This window comes from Cryptomeria japonica, chromosome 5, assembly GCF_030272615.1.
Source record: "Cryptomeria japonica chromosome 5, Sugi_1.0, whole genome shotgun sequence".
Taxonomy (NCBI): domain Eukaryota; kingdom Viridiplantae; phylum Streptophyta; class Pinopsida; order Cupressales; family Cupressaceae; genus Cryptomeria; species Cryptomeria japonica.
Genome location: NC_081409.1, coordinates 927,797,179 through 927,821,196, shown reverse-complemented (window position 1 = coordinate 927,821,196; position 24,018 = coordinate 927,797,179). Strand labels below are relative to the sequence as shown.

The window sequence follows — 24,018 nt, the reverse complement described above, 5'->3', positions numbered from 1 at the left end:
TGTTTGACCGATTTCTGTGCTTCCAGGGATAACCTTTGATGTATTCCGCCTTGTAAGGTTCTTGTGATATGCATGGTGAAGGCATCATTGATCCTTCTATATTGTTGTTTACTTGGATGCTGCAACTGTGTATATGATTCACAAGCTCTTATTTCTCCAGGTCCTCTTCCAAGTACACCTCTATACATCATTCCGACATACTCATAATTTCCAGCAAGAGAATATATGATATAGGAGCTCATGTAGAATGTCTTAGTGGGGATGAGCCTCCTTAGTTGTACATCTAAGCTATTGCTGATAATCCTTGCCCAATTGATCATATCCTTCCCATGGGTCATTGTCTCTATGAAGAACATCCGATTTTCAAAGTAGAACACTTGGGAAGCGTTTGTGATTCGATTGAGTAAGGTGATCAAGTCTTTGAATTTGTCCTTGAAATCCACTTTGTAGTTTGCCAGGCATCTTTCTCTTGCCGGGTCTACTCTTCAATAGCCAGTACTTATCGATGATTCCTAAGCATGTCTTCGAGTGATCATCATAGAATGCCTTAGCTCCTTCCGTGCTTCTATAAATCATATCTTTTGGCTCAGGTAGGTAGAAAGCTTCACTAATAGCCGCTTCTGACAGGTAGGCAAGTATCCTTCCATCGGGTGCCACTATTGTCCTTGTATGGGAATCATAGTGTTTGGTGCATTCGACCATCAATTCATAACATTGAACGGTAGGAGGAAAGCCGTCTGCCTTGATGATTCCACTTTCAATCATCTTCTTAGCTGTTGCTGAAGGCTTGCTTGTGTATAGCGAGCTACAAAATCTCTTGACATCAAAATTTCCAAGATTGGTATCTCCCACGTTGCTCCAATAAGAAGTGATCTTAGTCTCTAGCACCTCACCTTTTGAGTCTTCTTTGATGAGGGCCTGACGTGTGCCTGCTCCACTAGTCTTTGGTGCTGCCATTCTTCACCTAAAAAGAGTTGTCTAAGTTAGGATTATGGTGTGAAGAGCACCTAAATTACTGGTTCAATGCCTATGAGGTGTTAGAACTAATAATACATGGCTATAACATTGACTAAGATCCATCCCAAACTCAAGCAAATTTGAAAATGAATGTCTAAATATCACTAATTCTTTATCTTCAGTATGCTATCTGCAACTTCCTTCTAAATTCATGATGATGAGAAGGTCTATTTTCAATAAAATGATGAAAAAAATTAACATAAATTAGGTCTGCACACAATTTTCACCAATCTGCACATCAAACATACCTCTGATTTTGATGATTTTGACCCTATATCGATGCACCTAATCAAAGGAAATGACTGATACTAAACATTCGCTAAATGTTGAAGGTGTATGAATGAAATCGCTTCACTTATGATCAAATTCGCTGCACTTATGGAGTCGCTGCTCTGTTTATTAAGGAATAATTCGCTTTGCTTTTGGTGTTCAAATGACTAATTTGAATTGGCATTTATAGGCATTCAAGAGGAAAGGTGTGACTTTTCATCCCTAGGCCAACTTGATAAGGTTTTAAATAAAATTAATATTATTTCCTAAGGGCCGACTTGGTTGCTTCATTGAGCATTTCCTCTAAATTCAAACCTTAGCGCTGGTAATTATTGAGCAATTAGAAGAATTTCGGACCTTTTGACCCTCTAAGGAAGGTTTGGACTTTTGGGAGGGCAATGGAAGTCCATCCAAGAAAGTTCGGACTTTTGGCATGGCAAAGGAAGTGATAGATCGGGGTTTTAGGAGGGCAATGGAAGTGATGGATCGGGGTTTTAGTAGGGCAATGGAAGTGATGGATTGGGCTTTTCCACCAGCAAAGGAAGTCAACTTTATTATCATCAAGAAAGTTCAGACTTTTTGCATGGCAAAAGAAAGGGAGTCCAAGGAAAGCTCGGACTTTTGGGAGGGCAATGGAAGTGATAGATTGGGGTTTTAGGAGGGCAATGGAAGTTTTCGTATACTTAGCCAAATTTTTGCCCATGCGACTTGCTTCTCAATGAAAGTGCAATCAGACCTCACAGATGGCAAAGAAATTTTTTTTATACTTAGTGGAATTTTCATTCAAGAGACTTACCTCTCAAACTTCCTTGCCTATCTTGTTCACATTGACATCACTTGACACCCTCTATTCATCCTTTCGCCACCTTAGGTTTTGATCAATTGGATTGGTAACCACACATTAACCCTAGTCACTCAATTTGCAAGAGATGAAACAATATAAGACTCTAAAGCTTGAAGCTTAGAGGGGCCCCCCATTTTGATGGGGTGGTGTTGTGAAATGGTCACAACACTACTGATAGCCATAACAAGAAAATCCCATGAATTAGGCAAAGAACAAAGCAAGATCTGACATTTCTCCTTCTCATCCATCTTGACACCAATAGATGCCATTGAGCCACCAACATATTGAATGCTTCTAGGTGGTCATTAATTTGTCCACCCTCTTCCATTCTCAAGGAATACAATTTCTTCCTCAAGAAAATCTTGTTCACTAAAGATTTAGCTCGATACATCTCATCAAGTTTCTTCCATAGCTTCTTTGCAGAGGACTTTTTATGGACATTGATTAAAATAGAGTTTGCCAAGCACAACATCATACTGAGCAACTGTAGTAGGATTTGTAGGTTTGAAGATATTCTCATCAATAATATCTCACATATCTCGATCTATTAATAGATCCTCCATCTTTAGCTTACACATAGCAAAATTATTTCCAAAAAATTTCCTCACCTCTATTCTCTTTGATGAACTTGCCATTTGAAAATTCTTGTAACAAGATCACAAAGTATCTTCTTCACAAGCTCCCACTTGAATCAAGATTAGTTCAAAACATGTAACAATCCACAACTGAAACCAATGGTGATTAAGCTCTAATACCACTTGTAAGGAAGTTAAGGTTGCGGAACAACTTCCTACACTAACCTTGAGAGGAGGTTTATGCAATTTTTTTAGATCTTTACAATAGTTATAGATGAAATGGTCATTGCTTATTAAACGATGGAGATGAAAGCTCCATTTAAAGCAATTACAAGAACGATGTTTCTAAATGAAACAATTGTTAATTCAAACAGAACATAAAAACAATCTAATTTAACTAAAATTATATTAAGTGACCATTAAATAATAAATATGTTAATATTACTCTAATACCCTCCCTTAATTGTCAATCTATCAACAACACCAAGTTGCCCCCTAAATTTAACAAACTTGTTTGGGCTCAGAGACTTGGTGAGGATGTCTGTAGTCTGGTCCTCAGTTGGAACACATTGCAATTGTACAAATCCATCTTCAACAAGTTGTTGGATGAAATGCGAGTAAAGTTCAACATGTTTGGTGCGCTCGTGGAAGATTGGATTCTTGGCAAGTTTCAACACCCCTTGATTGTCACAGTACAAGTGTGAACGACCTGCTTCAGACATTTGCATGTTAGATAGCATCCTTCGAAGCCAAATTGCCTCACTGCTTTTATAGTTCCCCAATATTCTGTTTTTGTTGAGGAAATAGCTATCGCCTACTGCTTCTTACTAGTCCATGTGATTGCACTCATGTCCAGACTAAAGACATACCTAGAAGTGGATTTCCTGTCATCAACATCATAACAGAACCGGCCCAATCTGAGTTTGTAAAACCAATCAGCCGAGGATCTTTTCTTTTGCTGTACAAAATGCCAAAGTCAGGTGTACCCTTCACATATCCTAGTACACGCTATGCTGCAACCCAATGTTTTGCCTTAGGGGCTGTCATGAACCGAGATATATAGTTCACAACATGATTGAGATCAGGTCTAGTGGTGTAATGTCCCCCCTTTCCTAGTGGTCACTTAGGAGAGAGAGATTTTCTTGTTACCCATCTCCGAGGTGAATTTGTGGATAGGAGATGTTTGGCTAGAAAAGGGGATTCATACTTACCCAATTTTGGTGTTGAACAACTTATTTTATAAGCACTTTATGTTATTTTATTTCCTAAGTCACTTTTTCCTAAAAATAGATATATTTATAAAGTGACTTTATAAGAGGAGATTATAAAGTTAGAAAGAAACGTTAAGTTGTTTCCCTTGGCATGCCTACCTAGGAATATTATTATTATATTAAAGTAGGCCACATTAATAATGAAATAAGACCCTCAAACTTGCACATCCAAGTTGAAGAGGATATTCTTTTGGAATCTTGGCATCAAGAACCCTAAAGTGGCGTCTAGGTTTTGGGATGGATAAAAAAGCTTTGAAGGCTTCATTTTGATATTCACGAATATTATTTTTCAGCTTCTATTTGGAATTGAGCTTTGCAAATACATACTGGCAGTAGATCAGCCTTGGGAAATGAAAACTTCTCAGAGGTGGATGAGTTTGGATGCAACCCCAACTCATATAACTGAAGAATTCCTCCAAAATTTTTGTTTGTGCTTCAAAATCAGACCCTTAGCAGCATTATCAGATTGGTGACAGTGAATTGATGAGGGATTAGAGGCTATTGAAGGTTGCTATATCCATTTCCAGCTCCCACGTGGCTTCCTAGGGCAGGTTATACACCTTGGAGGCACTTGGGGTATCAAATAAATAAATCAGCAACAGTTAGGGTATAAAATTGGTAGGAAATTCATTGTTAGCAGTAGCAATCAGCAAATAAATCATTTCTTCAGACTTAACACAACATATGTCGATGATATGAGCAAATCAGTGAGGAAACTTGGCTAAATTCAGTGGTCTTGCCTGGGAGCTTGAAGGAATCACAACAGATTTGTCAATTCTTGCAACAATTGTTTTTGATAATTATAGTTAATGCAAATATACTCCATTGGAGGCATTGGTCTACCTTGGACACCATTATATTACAGTTTATCAATAAAACACTTCATTCCAGGCTAGGCGTGGGACCCCTAGTATGCTATTTGTCCTCTATTGGAATAAATCTTTCAAAATTGCAATTGTAGTTTGCTGTAATAAAAATCAAAATTCTAATTTCCTGATCAGTCAATTATTTCATAGTAGAAAAGATTTTAAAAAGTGTCATTGCTGTGTTTATTTCCTTTTTAAGCATTTGTATTACCATTTGGCATCAAAAACTCAATAATACAAACCAAACCAAACACTTCCCTTCGCTGGTCAAAGGACAATTAGACAAGAAAACAAACCAGAATTAGAAAAATTCTACTCAGTTTTCAGCTTAGTTGGAGAAGGGATCTTTCAAGTGGTTGTTAGGTACATGAGACTACCAACTAGTTGCCTGAAAGCGGATTCATTCACTATAGGTGAATCTGATTTGGCTGATAGTTTGAGCCCTTTTTCCATAAGTGTAGATGAAGGTTTGCAATCATCCATCTTGAACTTATCCAAAAAACTCTTGACATGCTTCGATTGAGAGATAAAGATATTGTCACTAGTCTGCCAAACATCTACGTTGAGACAATAATGCAGAAGTCCCAAATCTGTCATATCAAAAAACTGGCACAAATTTTGTTTGATATGCTCAATCAAATGTGCTGCACTACCAATAATGATTCGGTCATCAACATAGATGACAAGAAGAATGATCTCACTATTAGTATTCTTGACATACAAGTTGGGATCCGAAGGACTCCTTTGAAAGCCTTGTGCATCCAAATATTGATCAATTTTCATGCACCATGCTTGAGGAGCCTGATTGAGGCCATAGATTGCTTTCACAAGTCTGCATACTTGGTGTTCTTTATTGGCAACCTTGAAACCCTGAGGCTGTGTCATATAGACTTCCTCCTCCAATTCACCATTGAAGAAGGCACTCTTGACATCCATTTGATGGATTGTGCAACCAAACTGTGTCGTGATGGCTAAAACAAGCCGGATGGTGCTCATCTTGGCTGTGGGAGCAAATGTCTCTTTATAGTTGATGCCCTCATTCTGTGAGAACCCTTTAGCTACCAACTGAGCTTGTACTTATCAAGAGTTCTAGCAGCTTTGTACTTCACTTTGTAGACCCAGTTGCAGCCATGCTACCTATAAAATTTTTAAACTTTGAAAAGCTGCTCCCTTCCGCTTTTTCTCTTTTTAGCTCTTATTGCGGCCTTTCTGTATTTCCTAACTTCTGTCATGAGGTTCTTTGCTTTTAGAACCACCCAATTGTCCGACCAACTTAGGGAAGTCTCCATAATGTTGGCACCTTTGGAAGTTGGACTCGTGGTTGCTTTCGAAAGGAGTTCGATGGTTGTGAAGTTGCCCGACCTGCCGACTTTCAGACACTCTTTGTGTTGTGGTGAATGTCCTACCCCTTGAGAACTTAAGAGACACTATTGGTTCTAAGTAAGGACATTTGGTGAAATAATTTCAAGTGATTTCGGTACCTTGGGTGGTAGCATGAGTGATGGTACAGATAGGTCTCACTTGGGCGCCGACGGAATTAAATGAGACTGTCAGATTGATAAGAATAACGACTTCTTGCTATTCCTCCTCCCTCCTCGTCGATTGCCATGTCATGCATTATTTTCAAGGAACAAATCAAAGTAAGATTTGTGAAGCACTGTCATTAATGGTCATTAACCAATTCGAATATGCAAAAGGGTGGCAACATGCGTTACTTCATTTGATGCTGTCATTCTTGCAGAAAACATTAAAGATAGCTAAAGGAGGAAATTGTCATCATTTTTTGCATGCATCAGAATGGTCTTGCCTCATGATGGTGAACTGCCTTTCCATAACCCAGATTTGAATTGGCCAGAGATAGAGCAGGAAGATATACTCCGACAGTTACGATCTTTTGCATGGAAAGCACAAACTGATTTCAATGAATATAGGAAGATCGTCTCCCTATTAGATAAGATTGCAGAACAAGCCGAGAATCACTAACAACGTCTGCAAGACGAGCTAGTGGCAGGAAGAAACCCAAATGATTATCTTTGTCGAAATGGTGCTCCTAGCTGGAAGAGGTCCCATACTGCAGCCTGATGTCAACCCAGTGCGGTGGCATATTCTTTTGAGCATGTCTAACTTTTTCCGAGCTACTGTTTTTGATTGGGAAGAATTCAAAGATATCTTGCTAATGCTGATCGAAGAAGAAGAAAAGGCAGATGAGATCGACAGATGGATCGTTGAGCTGAACCCAACACTTGAAGATGGAGCCTGAGCTTGGTTATCTTGCAGTCTTATCTGTTGTGAGGCAGTTTATATTTTGATGTTGCTCTATATAGAATTTTGTTTTGAAACAGTCATGTTCAAGACCGTTAGCTTAGTAACCGTTTCTTGGAAATGGAAAGGACAAGAGGATAGTAGCTATAAATAGGTAGATTAGTTAATTTCAAGGGACCTTTTGGGCAAACTTTGTTTTTCCCATAAGAGCAAAAAACTTTATGCATGTGGTTATCTGCTATTTTAATATAGAAGAACTACTGGTGGCTTTCATATATTTGTAATCTTTGAATTATGGTGTGTGGATGCTTTTTCTGTTCTTTCATCTTTGAAATGGATGTCAGTTGGTGAATATATATTGAAGTGGTGGATGATTTGAAATTTTAGTTGCTGTGGAATATTATCTGTGAGTGGTGTTTCATAGTAGCATTATTTTTGAAAATCGGAAAAATCCTAAAAATAGTAGTTAGTATTGTGAATGCCTTTACAAAGCTTTCTGGTTAAAAGCTCTTTCTTTATTTGCTTTCTGGTTAAAAGCATATGAGTTGTTGTTCATTCATTGAAAATCATTAGAAGGTAGCTACCACCTTGTAAAATAAGCAGAGAATTAGTCAGTTAATAATTTGTTAGACTGGTTCAACTGTGGTTACATTTGTCATCTTCGAGGGTGTGATAATATAGAGTTATGTGACAAATCTGTTAACCAACAAGCCAATGGGTTTCTTTCGAGGTGGAAGATTCGACAGAACCCAAGTGTTCTTTTGAAGACTATGATACTAACCTTTTCCCATTCAGGTATTCTTTTTGCTTCAAAATATGTCTAAGGCTCATAATTACTCTGAAGATTTGCCATGAGAGAAAGATTTACTGTGTTCTTTTTGCTCTTGCCTCTAGAAGACCTCCTCTCAACAAGTTCATCATCACGAACAATACAAATGGTCTTTTCCCACCATTTAGGTTGACGAGGAGAAGCATCTGTATCTAATGTCGAGGGATCAGGATGAGCAGGAGTGTCTGGAAGGAACTCATTGAGATGCTGATGTAGGTTTTCCCGAGGAAAATTTTGTGGAACAAGATCCTACCTAGGAGATTCAACATTCTCTGGTTCAAAATCATCAGAATCCCTCCCTTCAGGTGGAGCTAAGGGAAGTCTAACACTCAAATCCTTAGCCTTTAGAGGCTGATCTTTAGGACTCAAAATAGGAGAAGTGGGTCGAAAATGCCCTCCTTCATCAAACACAACATCTCGACTGAATATGAGACGATCAGTGTCTACATTAATTAGCCAATAAGCCTTATGGTTGTCAATATAACTCGTGAACATCAATTTCTGACTCTTGGAATCCAATTTTAATCTCTTTGCATCTAGAATCCAAAGATAAGTAGTAGAGCCAAAAACTTTCAATTAGCTGATTTTGGGCCTCCTCTCAGACCAAGCTTCCTCTGGGGTCATCTTCTTAACAGCCCGTGTGGGAGACCGGTTTAGAAGGTACATTGTAGTATAGACAACTTAAGCCCAAAATTTCTTAGGAACATTTCTATTTTCCAACATAGACTGGGCCATTTGGTGATTGTGTGGTTTCTTCGCTCAACAACACCATTCTGTTGAGGAGTATAGGGTGTGGTAAGCTGGTGCTTAATGCCATGCTATGCACAAAAGTTGGAGAAATCAGTAGAACAAAATTCTCTCCCATTATTTGACCTAAGAGTTTAGATGGGACACCCCGACTCTTTTTCAACTCGTGCCTTAAACTTCTGAAATTTAGGAAACACTTTCGACTTGTTTTTAAGAAAAAACACCCATATTTTTCTATTGAAGTCATCGACAAATAACAAAATTTTTTTGGTGCCAGTGATTGATGCAGTGTTCATTGATCCATAGACATTTGCATGTACCAGTTGCAAAACCTTGGAGGCTCTCCAAGCGTTGCCATCTGAGAAAGGAGTCCAATGCTGCAAGCGTTGCCATCTGAGAAAGGAGTTCGATGCTACTTATTGGGCCTGCCAAGCTCTACAAACACCATGACTGTGGCCGAATCTCAGGTAACCCAACAACCAAACCCTCCTGAGCCAATTGAGAGAGGTAACGAACATTCAGGTGCCCATACCACTGATGCCAAAGTGTGCTGATGGATGAAGTCTTTACAGCCATAGCATGCTCCTGAGAATCACTAGTGTCAACAAGTCTGTAAAGACCATGATCCTCAAGACCCATAGCAACAGTGGTGCGAGTCTCCTTGTCAACAATGTTGCACTTATGTGCATTGAAGACGACATCCAACTTCGATGAATGGCGCATAATCTAACTGATAGAGAGAAGGTTTAGTTCCATGCCTGGAACATAGTATCCATTGAGAAATATCAAATATCTCCCTCTAGACGTAATCTGAACGTTGCTCTTGCTGACAACAGTATACTCTTCGCCTCCTCCAAAGATCACAAAATCTTTGAATGGCGTGTATTCTATGAACCAATCCCGTTGATGATTGAAATGTCGAGAAGCTCCATAATCAATGTACTAGGTAGATGATTTGACATGGCCTTTTGGTCTTTTGGCCATAAAAACATAAAAGGCAGACTCCTTTTGCTTAGTATGCTCGCAACATGGGCCTTTTGCTGAAACCCTTCCTACTTTGATTGCTCAAATGCCAATTGTTTGTTGCAATCTTTCTTCATATGATGATACTTCTGATAGTAGGTGCATCGAATATTTTTCTTGAGATTCTCCTAAGGTTTGCCTTGCCTTTCTACTAGAAAGACTTGCCTTTGCCCTTGTCCGAGGCTTTGGCAGTGAATGCTTGTTTAGTGGAGGATGTGCTAGTGTTGTTGCCAAATTGCTGTTTCTATCGATCTTGCTGTAGAAGCTTGTTGCAGAGATTAGGAAACTTAAGATCAACACTAGTGGAAGTGATATTGAGTCTCAATAAAATGCTCGTAGGATCGAGGGAGACTCTCAAGGATGATCATGACCATGTCTTCTTCCTCCATCTTGCAACCAATAGCTTCCAACTGATCACGTACATCCTTGATCTTCATAAGAGCTCCTGAAGAGACATCTTATTGTCCATCATCATAGAAAACAACATGTTCTTTAGAAAGAGCGCTTGTCTTTTATTTGAGGTTTTATGGAGATCCTTCAAATGCGCTCAGATCTCTGCAGCTGTCTTGCCAGACGACACTTGAGGTAGTTGATCATTGGCCACCGGTAATTTGATGAGCATCACCACTTCTCGCTTGTGCTCATCGAATTTGTCCTGGGCTTTTCCTGCCATTGAGGGACGAGCAATCTTACCCAAAACAATCTAGTCAAGGCACTGATACTAAAATATTGTAAGCATGCGCTGTTCCCATGTTTTGTAATTACAATCGTTGAACTTCTGATTGCTTTCCAACATAATGTTGGTGAAAGAAGCCATCACGAATGTTGAAGTCAAAACTAGTTAACTTTGTGAGGGCATGAAAAATGAGGCAAAAGATACTCTGAAAAAGCAGTAAAAAATGGTCGCACGAAACTTGAGGCATGGATCCGAATGCACAGATCTTGAGCTGCTTAAGTGCGGATTAAGAGACCCAAAAACCCTAGGTCAAAGTGTAGAGCAGCAGCTAGAAACCCTAGCCGTTGATATAGATATGCAAAAAACCCTAGATGGAAAGGGTACAACGTACAAAGAAAACTTGAGTAGAGGATACAAGTTGTAAACACGAGTTGGGGCGAGTAGGAAACACGATAGATGAGGACCCGAAACAAGACTTGTGTATGATGCAGAGAAGTGGCGTCGTGACCTACGTTGCGGGAAGACATCTTTACATAGGCTTGAGGTGAGTTGAAAAGAGGCCATGATGTGAGCAGAGAGAGGCCTTGACGCTGTGAGAGGAAAGAAAACGAACAATGCCACAAGAAACCTTCAACACACGCATGGAAAAAACATGGATGGTCTGCACACAAAAAAACCTTCAAAAATACAAAAAAATTTGAGTTTCGATTTGGGCATCCACGAAAAAAGCTTTTCAAATTGAAAAAATCTTGAGGAAGATTTTTGACGAATTTTTAAAAAACCCGCTTTGATACCATGAAATGGTAATTGCTTATTAAACAATGGAGATGAAAGCTCCATTTCAAGGAATTACAAGAACAATGTTTCTAAATGAAACAATCATTAATTGAAGCAAAAAATAGAAGCAATTTCATCTAACTAAAAATACATTAAGTGACCATTAAATTAGAAATATGCTAATATTTTTCTAATAATCGAAACTTAATAGAAATAAACATAAATAACATGTATACCATAACATAGTGATTTATGTGGAGAAAACCCTTTTGGGAGAAAAACCTCACATTCCAAAAACTGCCCAATATTATTTAGAAATCAACAACAGAATACAATATACTTGCAAAACAAGCTTCTTATAGGACTATCACCATCAAGAGATTCAGAGGTAACTCAACAACTATAAGACCTCTTATACACAAATTCAATCTAACACACCGAATATATAGGAGATACAATACATGAAACTGTCAAATGGTATTAAAAAAGCATGAGGTAAAAACAACCAAAAAAGTGCTGCTCAATTTATCTCCAATCCAAGATGGCCTATGATGTATCAAAATACACACCAACACATGTAACTCCCTTTTACAACTCATTTATGTGTACAACATGTTTTTATATTTCCCATTTGAGAAGACCCAACTTCTAGAGGCCATAACTTTTGGTTTGGGTGTCTAGTTGACGAACTGTTTGAAGCGTCGAACAGGTCATTAAGTGCTCTATCAAGCTATAACCAGCTACATTGGTTACAACCACTTTCGGGCCCAAACAAATGCCTCTAAGGCCTTAAAAATTGACTATGAAACTTTTGAAAAAAAAACTTTAATATCTTCAAATCTAGACATGATCTTGCAACGAAAATTTAATGGCATGCGTATTTAGCTAATCCATAGCTTTGGGTAAAATTTTGAACCAATCCATGCTCTTTTACCTTATAATTCTGCCATAGACTCCTCGTTTAAATCTTACATGTACTGTTTTTACAAATCTGCTATACATCTCTTCTTTATAACTCTGCTATATATTCCTCTTTTTTAAATCTGCATATAATCTTTTCCAAAATTGTTTAAATCTTACATGTACTCTTTTTACAAATCTGCTATACATCTCTTCTTTATAACTCTGCTATATATTCCTCTTTTTTAAATCTGCATATAATCTTTTCCAAAATTGCATATATTTTCTTTCAAATCTGCGAAAATTCTTCTTTCAAATTCTCATGAAAATTATTACAAGTATTCCTTTAGAAATCTCCTTATGTATTTTTATGTCTTCATCTCTACTCCTCTTACTCTTGAATAGTTTTCTTATATTTCTTATTCACTTCATCATTCCATTCACTTTAGTCACTTTAGTGATATATCTTCATTTCTGCTCCATACATCTGCTTGTGTATGTATGCTACGTTCCTTTTTATTTTCGCACACTGTTCACTTCATTTCCTACTCACTTCTCTCAAACTTCTCTATGCATTTATATCTTTATGCCTTTACTTGAAGGGAGACATCCCTTTGAATGGAGATGACCCTCTAAATAGACATTCCCTTTTGTTAAGAAATCTTTAAACTTAATTGCTACCTTTCTAGCACTCTTTAATTCCTGCCTTTTAATTCCTTGATCACTGCCTTGGAATTTCGCTCCTTTATTAACAACATTAATTACTGCCTTCAAACGAATTTCATCTCCTCTCTAAATGTAATTGCTGCACCTCTTCATATATTCACTACACAAAAACTAATTACTCCTCTTTATTATGATCGCTGCCTTTAAATGTATGTGATTAACTTGGGCTTCAACATGGGTCAGCCCATGTTTAAACATTAATTTATATTTAATTTGACTTTACTCAAAGGTGGTGTTGGTGTTGGAAATAAGCCACACCCGGACCGACGATGGACTGGTCCAAGAGGGGCCAGTAGCTCAGTGGTAGAGCACTCCAGCAGCGTATGGAAGGTCCTAGGTTCGAGTCCTAGCTGGTCCATGTCTCAATATGGTATCAGAGCCAGGTCCAGGCTATGAGCCCCAAGCACACGAGAGGTGTGGCTTAAGGGGTGTTGGTGTTGGAAATAAGCCACACCCGGACCGACGATGGACTTGTCCAAGAGGGGCCAGTAGCTCAGTGGTAGAGCACTCCAGCAGCGTATGGAAGGTCCTAGGTTCGAGTCCTAGCTGGTCCATGTCTCAACAGGTGGCAGTAATGAATGGGTGTAGATCACATCAGCAATATATATATTAATATATTTTATTTGAAATCCCCTATAAGGGGTGACTGCTCCAAGAGTTGGCCAGGAAGAATATAATAAAGATACAATACATACTTCTCACAAGGTTGGCCAGCAATTATAATTAAATCAGTCTTGCATTGTATTTTTAATTAATACAAAGTGAGTTGACCAACAACATAATGAGAATATGGTCGGTCATATGCATAATTTCTTTCTTGATTGTTTCCATATTATTTTATGGTTAGCTAGCATGATTTCTCTATGATCGCTTTCTCTCCTTTATGTTCTTGCAATGGCTCATGTATCGATTAGTGGTCTTTTGTCTTTGTCCTTCATTGACAATATGCTCTCCATACTTTTGACATCAGTGACGATATTTCTTTCAATCTCGGACAACAATTTCCTTTGACATAAATGACAATATATCCAACAAGATATTTTGTAGAACTCTTCTCAGCAACGTGCAGATTCGATCATAAGTTTATTCATTTGGTTCAAAGTAATCATTTTTGTGTGGGCTTGTCAAACTCTGTTTTCTACTTGACAAAGTTTGCATATTCAATATTTCCATAAACATTCTTTTTTATACATTATTGCAAAACCCCAATGCTAATTTGGTTTTCAATAAAGGCAGCCTCACCATCTTGAGAAGGTTTTTTAACTCCAATAACTGTTGTAGATTTGACACTGCAATTCCATTCACCTACAGCCTCCAGGATCATTTCCATGCTTTATCCACGTATACTTCTATGCATTGCTCACCACCTGTAGGATTTTTTTTAAACTTAGCATTGAATATCTCCGATAATGAATATCTAGGATGATTCTTGTAATAGCATTTTAAACATTTACATAAGTTCTTAAGTTTTTGATTTTCTTGTGCCAAACTTGTGTAACTGCACACTTTCATCAAGCAACCAAAACTAAATTAGTTATCAGGCCATTGGCACATCCTAGCTAGTGGCTTTTGTCATAGAAATATCTTGGTTTGACATTTGATCTTGTTTCAACTTTGCATTGATATCCTTTCTATTGAAATTCATGTAATGCATATTATCTTTAGTTATATGTCTGTTTTACAGCGGATACTGTTAGAAATACCTAAAAACTATTATTTATGACCTTTTCAGGTATTGATGAAAATGTAAATAAAATAACATTGATGAAAAAATCATGAAAGTAGCTGATATCTTGTTTTTTGGAAAAGGGAAACTGGGAAAAGCCTGGAAGAGCGTCTACGGCGAGAATTTGAAACTGCAAGGATTTCTGAGACTCAGGGTTAGTTTATATTTCTGTTTTTGTGATTGTTGGTTTTATCATGTAGCTATAGAAGAATTTTAGCTTCAAAAATGCCTAACAGAGGCAATTCTTTTATAGGTATTTCATAGTCTTCAAATAACTGTTGTAGTATTAACAGATTGTTATTTGCAAATACATGGCTTGCTTCAAATTTTGTTGTGGTATCAATGGAGCAAGATTTTTAGTGTTTAGAAAATGGCATGTGCTAATTGATGATCAAAATTTAATTTTTGTGTAACCATGTGATGTCTATACAATAATATTAGCCAGTGACAGATATAAAACTGCAAAAGAGTATCTAAGACTTTTGGACAGTGGATTACTATCAGTAATTTTTTTGTTTGTCATTCTGAATTCAGTTGTTGAAGCAGAAAAAATTTAACCAGGAGGAGGAAACGTAATAAATTCAATTAAGAAACCCAAAGAAACAAATCAGATGGTGTGGAGCACTTAATGTATTTTCTGCCAACATTTCAATATGCTTCTTTTCTATATGATGTGTTAGATACACCTCAGAACATGCTAAAGAAAATGGGCAGTGAGTAAAATGGTAAAAAAAGTTGACCATGATTAAAGAACCAAAACTTCAGCTGAGAAAATTGGATACACAAACAAATATATGAGGGAAGAGGGAAAAGTTGAGATAATGAAGTCCAAGTGCTGTTAAGAGTGAAGTAGTTTAGTACAAAGAGTACAAAGATTCTCTAGCTAGATGCAAGTGACTAAATAACTTTTTGATTATGTTCTTGATCAAGAATCTTATTTTTATATGACCATCATTGAGTTCAAGGGAACCCAAATACACACATGCAGAATTGCAGATACACATGTAAGCACAGAGTAAATACTTCAGTGAACCATGGGAAGTAAATCCGTCATTCAAATGAGATAAACCGTCAGTGTTGTTTTTTGGTGGTTAATAATATATATTTTATTAATAATCAGAACTTAATTACATTCACCATCATTCCATCCATCTATCCAACAGCAAAACAAAATTGCTCCATTAATGGAGTCACACTACTATATTTTTTGCAACCCATAACCCTACTCCTATCTGCTAAATACTGCCCATCATAACCATTAACATTGTATTTAAATTCTAAACCATCTATCATTCTACTTACGATTCTACACAAAATACAAACTTTAAACAAAATTTATGCCATCAATTCATTTTTTTCTCACTGCTTTTATCAGTCCATTCACCCAGTGATCCTTCAACTTCAACGATTTGTCTGGTTCTTTTGTCTTCTCCACTTTCCTTTTCCGCTTTGCCTGTTCCCATTCCTTTTCACACAAAAAATGCTTCAAAGAGTCCCATCCTATGTATGCCTGTGCACATTGCTCGTCTTTGTCTACCTCAATTGCCCACTGCATGAACGACATCAATTGCTGGGGATCCTCCTCTTTTGCATCCTTCGCAACCTCTTTGGTTGGAAATCCTGCACCCGAAATTGCCCATACCAACATTGTCTATAAACCGTATAACCATTCTTTGTCAACACAACCCCTCAAGACCCATTCTATCTCTTCTTTTCGGCCTACTTCTAGACCCCACACCACCACCATTGACACAATGCCAAAATTGGTTCTATATCTATGTTTCGTCAACAAGAAATCCTCTCCCAACAGAATTTCCATGATCTGCACAAAGATATCCTTGTCGAACTTGAAGAGAGTTTTAATTCTCTTCTCTATGATTTTGCCCATAAAGGTGAGCTGCTGCTTTGATGTGAACAAAGTGAAGGTGGCCTCCGTATTTCTTTGCCAGTTGCCACTTGTCTTTCTCAATAACATCCAAACTCTTCCTCCATAGGCTCTATCTATATTATAATAATATCTTTATTCAGTTATTTAATGGTCAATATTGTAATATATTGTAAATATTAGTAGTTTCTAATTTTGCATTCGTTATCATGTTTCTTATTAGAAACATTGATCTCTTGTAGTCTATATAATGATCGTTTGATCATTTGTTTAATATATTCAATTTTTATCAATTACTCTTGTAATATGGTATAGAGCTTAGGATAATTTATTCGATTTTGTTTTTAATCCTTATTAGTGGAAATTTTTCGAAATTATTCCAGTTAATTTTCAAAACCCGTCTTGGGTTTTTTGGTCTTTCTTTCCTGGCTCCTGTGTCTTATTTCATCCGCGTGTGGCTCTTTCCTCTGTTCATGCCTGCGCTTGCTAGGCTACCTTGCGACCTGTGCAGCTAGGGTTCGTTTGGCTATGCGATACTATCATTTTTTTTGTGTTTTTTTCTCGCGATCATTTGCACGTGACGTCAGTTTTGCACACGCGATTTTGTTAACCTGTGTGACGAATTTTTTTTTCGGCCTTCATATTTCAGCTTGCGTGATTTCTTCTTTTCGACGTTGTTCGTGTTTGGCAACAACCATTCTTCTACGACACGAAGAAGTTTTTATTCTGTGCGGTGATTCTTTGTAAAAATCCCAGATTTTTTTTTGGCGCCTGTTTCTCTTTTGCATGCGATTTGGGTATTTTTTTTTGGTGGCGACTTGGTTATTCTGTGCCATTTTTTTTCTTCTGCACAATTTGGGTGTGTTTGTAGCAGACATTTTTTCGCGTTTTGCATTCTAGGTTTGCAGATTCACGCCCTGTTCGTGTTGCTTAGAGTTTTTTCATGAACCCTCAATACCTTTTTAGTGGCTAGAGTTTTCTAGAAATTCATTCTCAGAAAACTATTATTTGGGTTTTTTGAAAACTCTTTTGGGTCTTTGTCAAAATTTTCTGGGTCATCACAAATCCGTACATTGGGATTCGTGCCTGAAAATTCACCATTTTGCCACGAAATTAGTGCAAGCTTTTTGTCTCAGTTTTGGTCATTATGCGTTGCGTTTACGCGAATTCACGTGTTGACTATCTCTTGCCTCGATACTCGTGCTATCATTCGGTCAACCAGTTTTGACCTCAGTTTTCAGTGATGGCATCTATGACGAATATTTTGCTCGAGGGGAGTCAGAAATTATAATACCTGGAAGCAGCAGATGCTCACAATTTTTGAGTATAGTGTCATCAATCAGTTGGTCGTTGGAAAGGTCAAACGTCCCACTACAACCTGTCCTGATCAGACAAAGTTTGATGAACAAAATCGTGAAGTTGTCATCCTCATCAAGCTCTCAATGACCAATGATTAGCTTCCTCAGATACTTTTCGACAAAATAGTTGCCGAGATATGGGAGCATCTCAAGACATTGCGTGAGACGTCAGATAAGAGCAAAGCCTTCTTTTTGAAAAATACACTCTTCTCTATAGTCATGGATGAGCGCAAATCCCTTAAGGAGCATCTTAATTAGATCAAGGGCATTCGTGATCAATTAGAAGCCATCAGTCGAAATATGGAGGAAGAGGACATGGTCATCATCTTTCTGAAAAGTTTGCCAAAGTCCTATGAGCATTTTGTTGAAACTCTCAACATCATCTCAACCGGTGTTGATCTGAAGTTCGCTGATCTCTGCACTAAACTTCTACAGCAAGATCAGTGGAAGCAATAGTTCGGCAACAGTACAATCTCATCCTCTACAGAACAAGCATTCGCAGCCAAATCCTTTCATAAGGATAAAGGCAAATCTCAGTCTTCTCAGCAGAAACCCTCTGCTCTGTCATTAGAAGGCTCGAAGAAGAAAAGTGTTCAGTGCAATTACTGCCATAAATTTGGTCATATGAAACTTGAGTGCCGTAAACGCTTGGCTACACAGGCCAAACAAAGTGGTTCGCAGCCTAAAGCAAATATAGCGGAGCACATTGAGCAGAGTGAGACTACCTTTTATGCCTTCATGGCTAAAAGACCTGTAGACCATGTCAAATTTTTCTACTTGGTGTATTGATTCAAGTGCCTCACGCCACTTCACTCATTGTCGGGACTGGTTCACTGATTTTCAGCATACTTAGATTCAGTTATTTTTGGAGGAGGGGAAGAGTACATCGTTGTTGGAAAGGGCAATGTGCAAATTCAGTGTGGAGGGAACAAATTGATTTTCCTCAACGCGTACTATGTTCCAGTAATGGAACTCAACCTTCTCTTTGTCAGTCAAATTCTGAGACATTCTCCTCGGCTTGATGTGACCTTTAGTTCACATCAGTGCAGTATCATTTATCGGGAGACTAATTCTATAGTTGCCATGGGTCTTGAGGATCATGGTCTATTTAGACTAGTTGATTCTAGTGATTCTCAAAAGCTTGCCATGTCAGCCAAGCGCTCCTTTGTTAGTACACTCTGGCATTAGCGTTACGGGCACTTAAATGTGCACCATCTTTCTCAGCTTGCTTAGGAAGATCGTGTCATCGGATTGCTAGAAATTCAAACCCAGAGCCTTGGAGTTTGCAGAGCATGTCAGGCTGGGAAGCAGCATCGAACTCTGTTTTCGAATGGCGACTCCTGGAGAGCTTCTAAGGTACTACAACTGGTCCATGTTGATATCTGTGGACCTATGGCTACTCCTTTTGTTACTGTGTCCAAGTATTTTCTACTTTTTGTTGATGATTATAGTCGAAAAATGTGGGTGTATTTTCTTCATTAGAAATCAAAGGTGTTTGTTTGCTTTCAAAAGTTCAAAGCATTAGTAGAAAAAGAGTCTGGTTAACATATTGTTACTCTTCGGGTTGATAATGGGGGAGAATTTTTTTCTTCTGCCGCCTTCCATCTCTGTGAACAACATAACATCAAGCGCCAACTCACTACACCTTACACTCCTCAGCAAAACGGTGTTGTTGAGCAGAGAAACTGCGCGATTACTGAAATGGCCTGGTCTATGCTTGAACACGAGTGTTCTGAAGAAGTTTTGTGCTGAAGCAGTTAACATTGTAGTCTATCTTCTGAATTGGTCTCCTACTGTGGCTGTGAAGAAGAAGACTCCGGAAGAGGATTGGTCAGGCCGCAAGCCCAGAATCAGTCACCTAAAAGTTTTTGGCTCCACTGCTTTTGTTTGGATCTCTGATGCTAAGTGCACCAAGTTGGATGCCAAGAGCCACAAACTCATGCTTGTCGGCTACAGTGATACTCACAAGGCTTACCGACTGGTTGACATCGAGGAAGATCGTCTCATCTTTAGTTGTGAAGTGGTTTTTGATGAGGAACAAGGGCCATTTCAGCTCTCTCCTCCAGTTGTGGATTTAGAAGATCAGCGTTTGAAGGCTTCAGACTTGGGTCTTCGTCTTCCATTAGGTCCACCTAATGGGAGGGCTCCAGCTGTTCCGGGTCCTGCACCTACACCAGTTCCTTCTCCTGCAGGATCACCTAGACATGCAGTTGCACCACCTAACTTTCCTCAGGATTCATTGGATCTTCTGTTTGATGACCCTAATCTTGTTGCACCTCTTGCATCTGATGTTGGCATTTCTACTCTTCGGCCTAAATGGTGGGCTAAGACAAGTGCTGATCTTCATGATGATGAGCTCATCGAGGGTAGAACTGCTCGGAAGAAGAGCAAGCAGCCTGATTATGTCAATTTTTCTCTCATGGCCAACATTCACAGTGTGTATGAACCTCAGACATACATAGAGGTGAAAGGGATACTTGAGTGGGAACAAGCTATGGCAACTGAGCACAAGAGCTTGCCAAAAAATAAGACTTGGGTTTTGTTAGATCTTCCTCTAGGGAAGAAACCCATTGGATGCAAATGGGTCTATAAGGTGAAATACAAGGCTGATGGTAGTTTGGATAAGTACAAGGCTCATCTCGTTGCCAAAGGCTTCTCTCAGCGTGAAGGAATTGATTACGAGGAGACCTTTGCTCCGACAACAAAGATGAGCACCATTAGATTAGTCCTAGCCATGGCAGCTCAGTGTGGTTAAAGGTCCATCAAATGGACGTCAAGAGTGCCTTTTTGAATGGTGAGTTATAGGAAGAGGTTTACATGACGCAACCTCTTGGATTCAAGGTTGCTGGAAAAGAACACAAGGTACTCAAACTGGTGAAAGCACTCTATGGCCTGAAACAGGCTCCTTGGGCATGGTACATGAAAATTGAGAAGTACCTCACAGATCAGGGTTTTCAGAGGAGTCTTTTTGACTCAAATATGTATGTCAAGACTGCTGGCACCTGGTAGTGTTATCATCATTCTAGTTATATATGTTGATGATCTAATCATCATTCGTAGTTTGACATCTTTGATTTAGGGAATCAAGCAGAATTTATGCCAGTCTTTTGACATGACCGATCTTGGGCTTTTGCACTACTGCCTAGGTGTTGAGGTTTGGCAACAGTCTCATGGTATCTTCATCTCTCAGTCCAAATATGCTAGGGCTTTGCTAGACAAGTTCCAAATGCAGGTTTTATAAACTTGCATCTACACCTATGGAGAAAGGCTTGAAGTTGTCAGCCAAATCCGGTTCTCCAGTTGAGAATGAATCCGATTTCAGGCAACTAGTGGGTAGTTTAATATATCTCACCTCCACTAGACCTGATCTGAGCTATGTAGTGAGTTACATTTCCCACTTCATGACAACTCCTACATCAGATCATTGGGCTGCAGCGAGGTGGATCTTGCGTTGTCAAGGGCACTTCAGACTTTGGTATCCTTTATGGATGGACCAAAGATCCCAGACTTATTGGTTTCACAGATTCGGATTGGGCAGGCTCTGTTGATGACATAAAGTCCACATTCGGGTATGTCTTCAATTTGGGCACAGGTGCTGTCACTTGGACCAGTAAGAAGTAGCAGGTCGTAGCTCTTTCCTCGACCGAAGCTGAATATCGAGGAACAGCCAAAGCAGCTTGTGAGGCAGTTTGGCTTCGAAGGATGGTTTTAGACATCCAGTTGTCTCAAGTAGGTCTTACACCCCTCTTTTGTGACAATCAAGGGGTGCTGAAACTCGCCAAAAATGCAGTCTTCCATGAGTGAACCAAGCATGTTGAGCTTCATTGTCACTTCATCCGCAAGCTAGTTGAAGATGGATTTGTGGATTTGCAATATGTTCCTATTGAGGACCAGATTACAGATTTCCTCACCAAGTCCCTACATCCGGATAAGTTTGTTAAGTTTAGAGGGCAACTTGGTGTAGTAGATAGATTGACCATTAAGGGAGGGTATTAGAATAATATCTTTATTCAGTTATTTAATGGTTAACATTGTAATATATTGTAAATATTAGTAGTTTTTAATTTTGCATTCGTTATTAGTTGTTTCTTATTAGAAACATTGATCTCTCGTAATCTATATAATGATCGTTTGATCATTTGTTTAATATATTCAATTTTTACCAATTACTCTCGTAATAATCTACACACCTTAATAACCCCTATCAAATCACTCCACCTACCTCACTCTCTTATTATCACTTCTAATTATGGTGGTGTACAAACAATCTCAGGGATCAAGCTGAATATCTCGAAAATCCTCCATCTTACCTTCCACCCGCTCAACATTAAATGTGATCGCCCACTTGGACAGCCTGTTAGCAACTTCGTTCCCTGATCTCATCACATGCAAAATTTGAAAATCCTTAGATGTTGCAAGTAATTGAACCGCAACGGTAACATATTTATTTAATTTCCATGCATGAATTTCACCTTTTTAAATTGCTTTTATTATTAATAAAGAATCACTTTCTAACTGTATCTTTGATAGGCCTAATTTTTTGGCCAGTTTTAAAGCTTGAATTGCTGCATGTGCCTCCGCTTCATTGTTTGTGCCCTTTGATAATTTTGAAGCTCCAATCGCTAACATATTACCCTCCCAATCTCTTTCCACATATCCAGCACTTGATGGTCCTGGATTGCCCTTCGACGCCCTGTCGAAGTTAACTTTATACCACCCTTCACTTGGTTTAGTCCACTCCAAAATCCTCTCTTTACAAGTCTCCGGATCAGCCCGAGCAGGCCCATTAACAGGCCAGATAGATCATTAGTGTTATATGTTAAGAGTGGATCCTTCATAAGCTTGGCATCAATATTTGTTAGTCTTGATCAAATTATTCTCAAGCGCAACTTTTCATATTACCATAAACTGCCAAGCATTAGTCAACAAGATAAGCGGATGTCTGTCGTGGTAATTAACTAGGTACTGTTGTCCATAGTGAAGGGTTTGTAGTTGTATGAGAATTCCTAAGGTCCAAAATGTGTTGTTGAGCATGCCATTGCTATTCTTTATTAATAAATAATAATTGTAGCTACTTGCTGTATATCATATTAAAAGGTTAATATGGCAGTAAGTTCTCAGTTTTTTTTGTGATTGGAACATGCAAGGAATAACTTGATCTTATACCCAATTTCTAGAACCTTACTATTTGACGGCTAGATATGTTATAAAGATTGGGTTTTTCTGACTTGCTTATTCTCATTTTCGTGTTGTGTTGAGTGATGTATATTCATTAATCATGTACAACCAAGTTAAGCATATGATGAGATGGGACGGAAATTGTTGTGAAATTATCCCCAAAGTGAAAATAAAGTCTTGAAAACATTAAAGTAGATAGAAAAATAAAGGATGATATGATCCTTTGGTTAAAATGGAGATTAAAGAAGAATATTTATGAAAACTCTTTTAAAAGTAGAGGATTAATTATATTTATTAAATAATAATTTAAAGGCAACCTTTGTGAAAAGGTGTGATGGTTTGAAAACCATCTCTTAAGGCTTTTATAAAGCATTTATGTGAGACTTAGAAAGGGGCATGGAGAACACTTAATTAAGAATAAAGTGGTTTGGTGAGGCTATGGACTTTGGAGAAGGGGCACATGGGAGTGTCCAACTCAGGTACGAAGTACACCTAGGATTGTCCTGGCTTTTGCTTTGTGCAAGAGTAGGCATACACTGTGTTTCTACACAGGTCCTCCATAGTGTGACATAGCAAGAACCAATACAACTGTAATCTTCTTATGGTGAGAGTGACCTTTCTAAGAGCTATGATTCAAATAAATACTGAACTCATTCCAAGATATTTTTAATTATAAATGAGATGGAATTGATTTAATTAAATTCTTTAAATATGTTACTTATTCCTTTTTGATCATATTCATACTGTCAGATGCCAATTCATGTATTATTAATGGTGTTTTTAATGTGCTTAAGTCTTAAGCTAGTCAAGATCAATGAGCATTTCTGTGTATTTGTATCTAAATCACAGATATAATTTATAATCTTTAAACTTAGTTATTAACACTAATAAATCTACTGCCACATAAAATTAACTCTGATATATCAAATTTATTCAATTTTATAGTCAGAGAAAAGTAGCATTACGGAAATACCTAATAGAATATCCCTTTATAGGGAAATTTCATGTTAATGAGAGTTATTTATGCCATATGCTTAATCTAAGTCACAGGGTTCGCCGAACTTCTGGGGTTCGGAATTCGGCGAACC

At 38.2% G+C, this 24,018-nt stretch overlaps 1 protein-coding gene across 2 annotated transcripts in view; it reads left to right on the top strand.

The window, feature by feature from the left end:
- LOC131037403 (uncharacterized) overlaps window positions 1–24,018 on the top strand; it is a 119,921-nt gene that overhangs the window by 9,066 nt on the left and 86,837 nt on the right. For both annotated transcript variants that reach the window (XM_057969533.2, XM_057969534.2), the window contains exon 5: window positions 14,593–14,663. In XM_057969533.2, coding sequence (XP_057825516.2) covers window positions 14,593–14,663 — 71 coding nt within the window. The remainder of the gene's footprint in view (window positions 1–14,592; window positions 14,664–24,018) is intronic.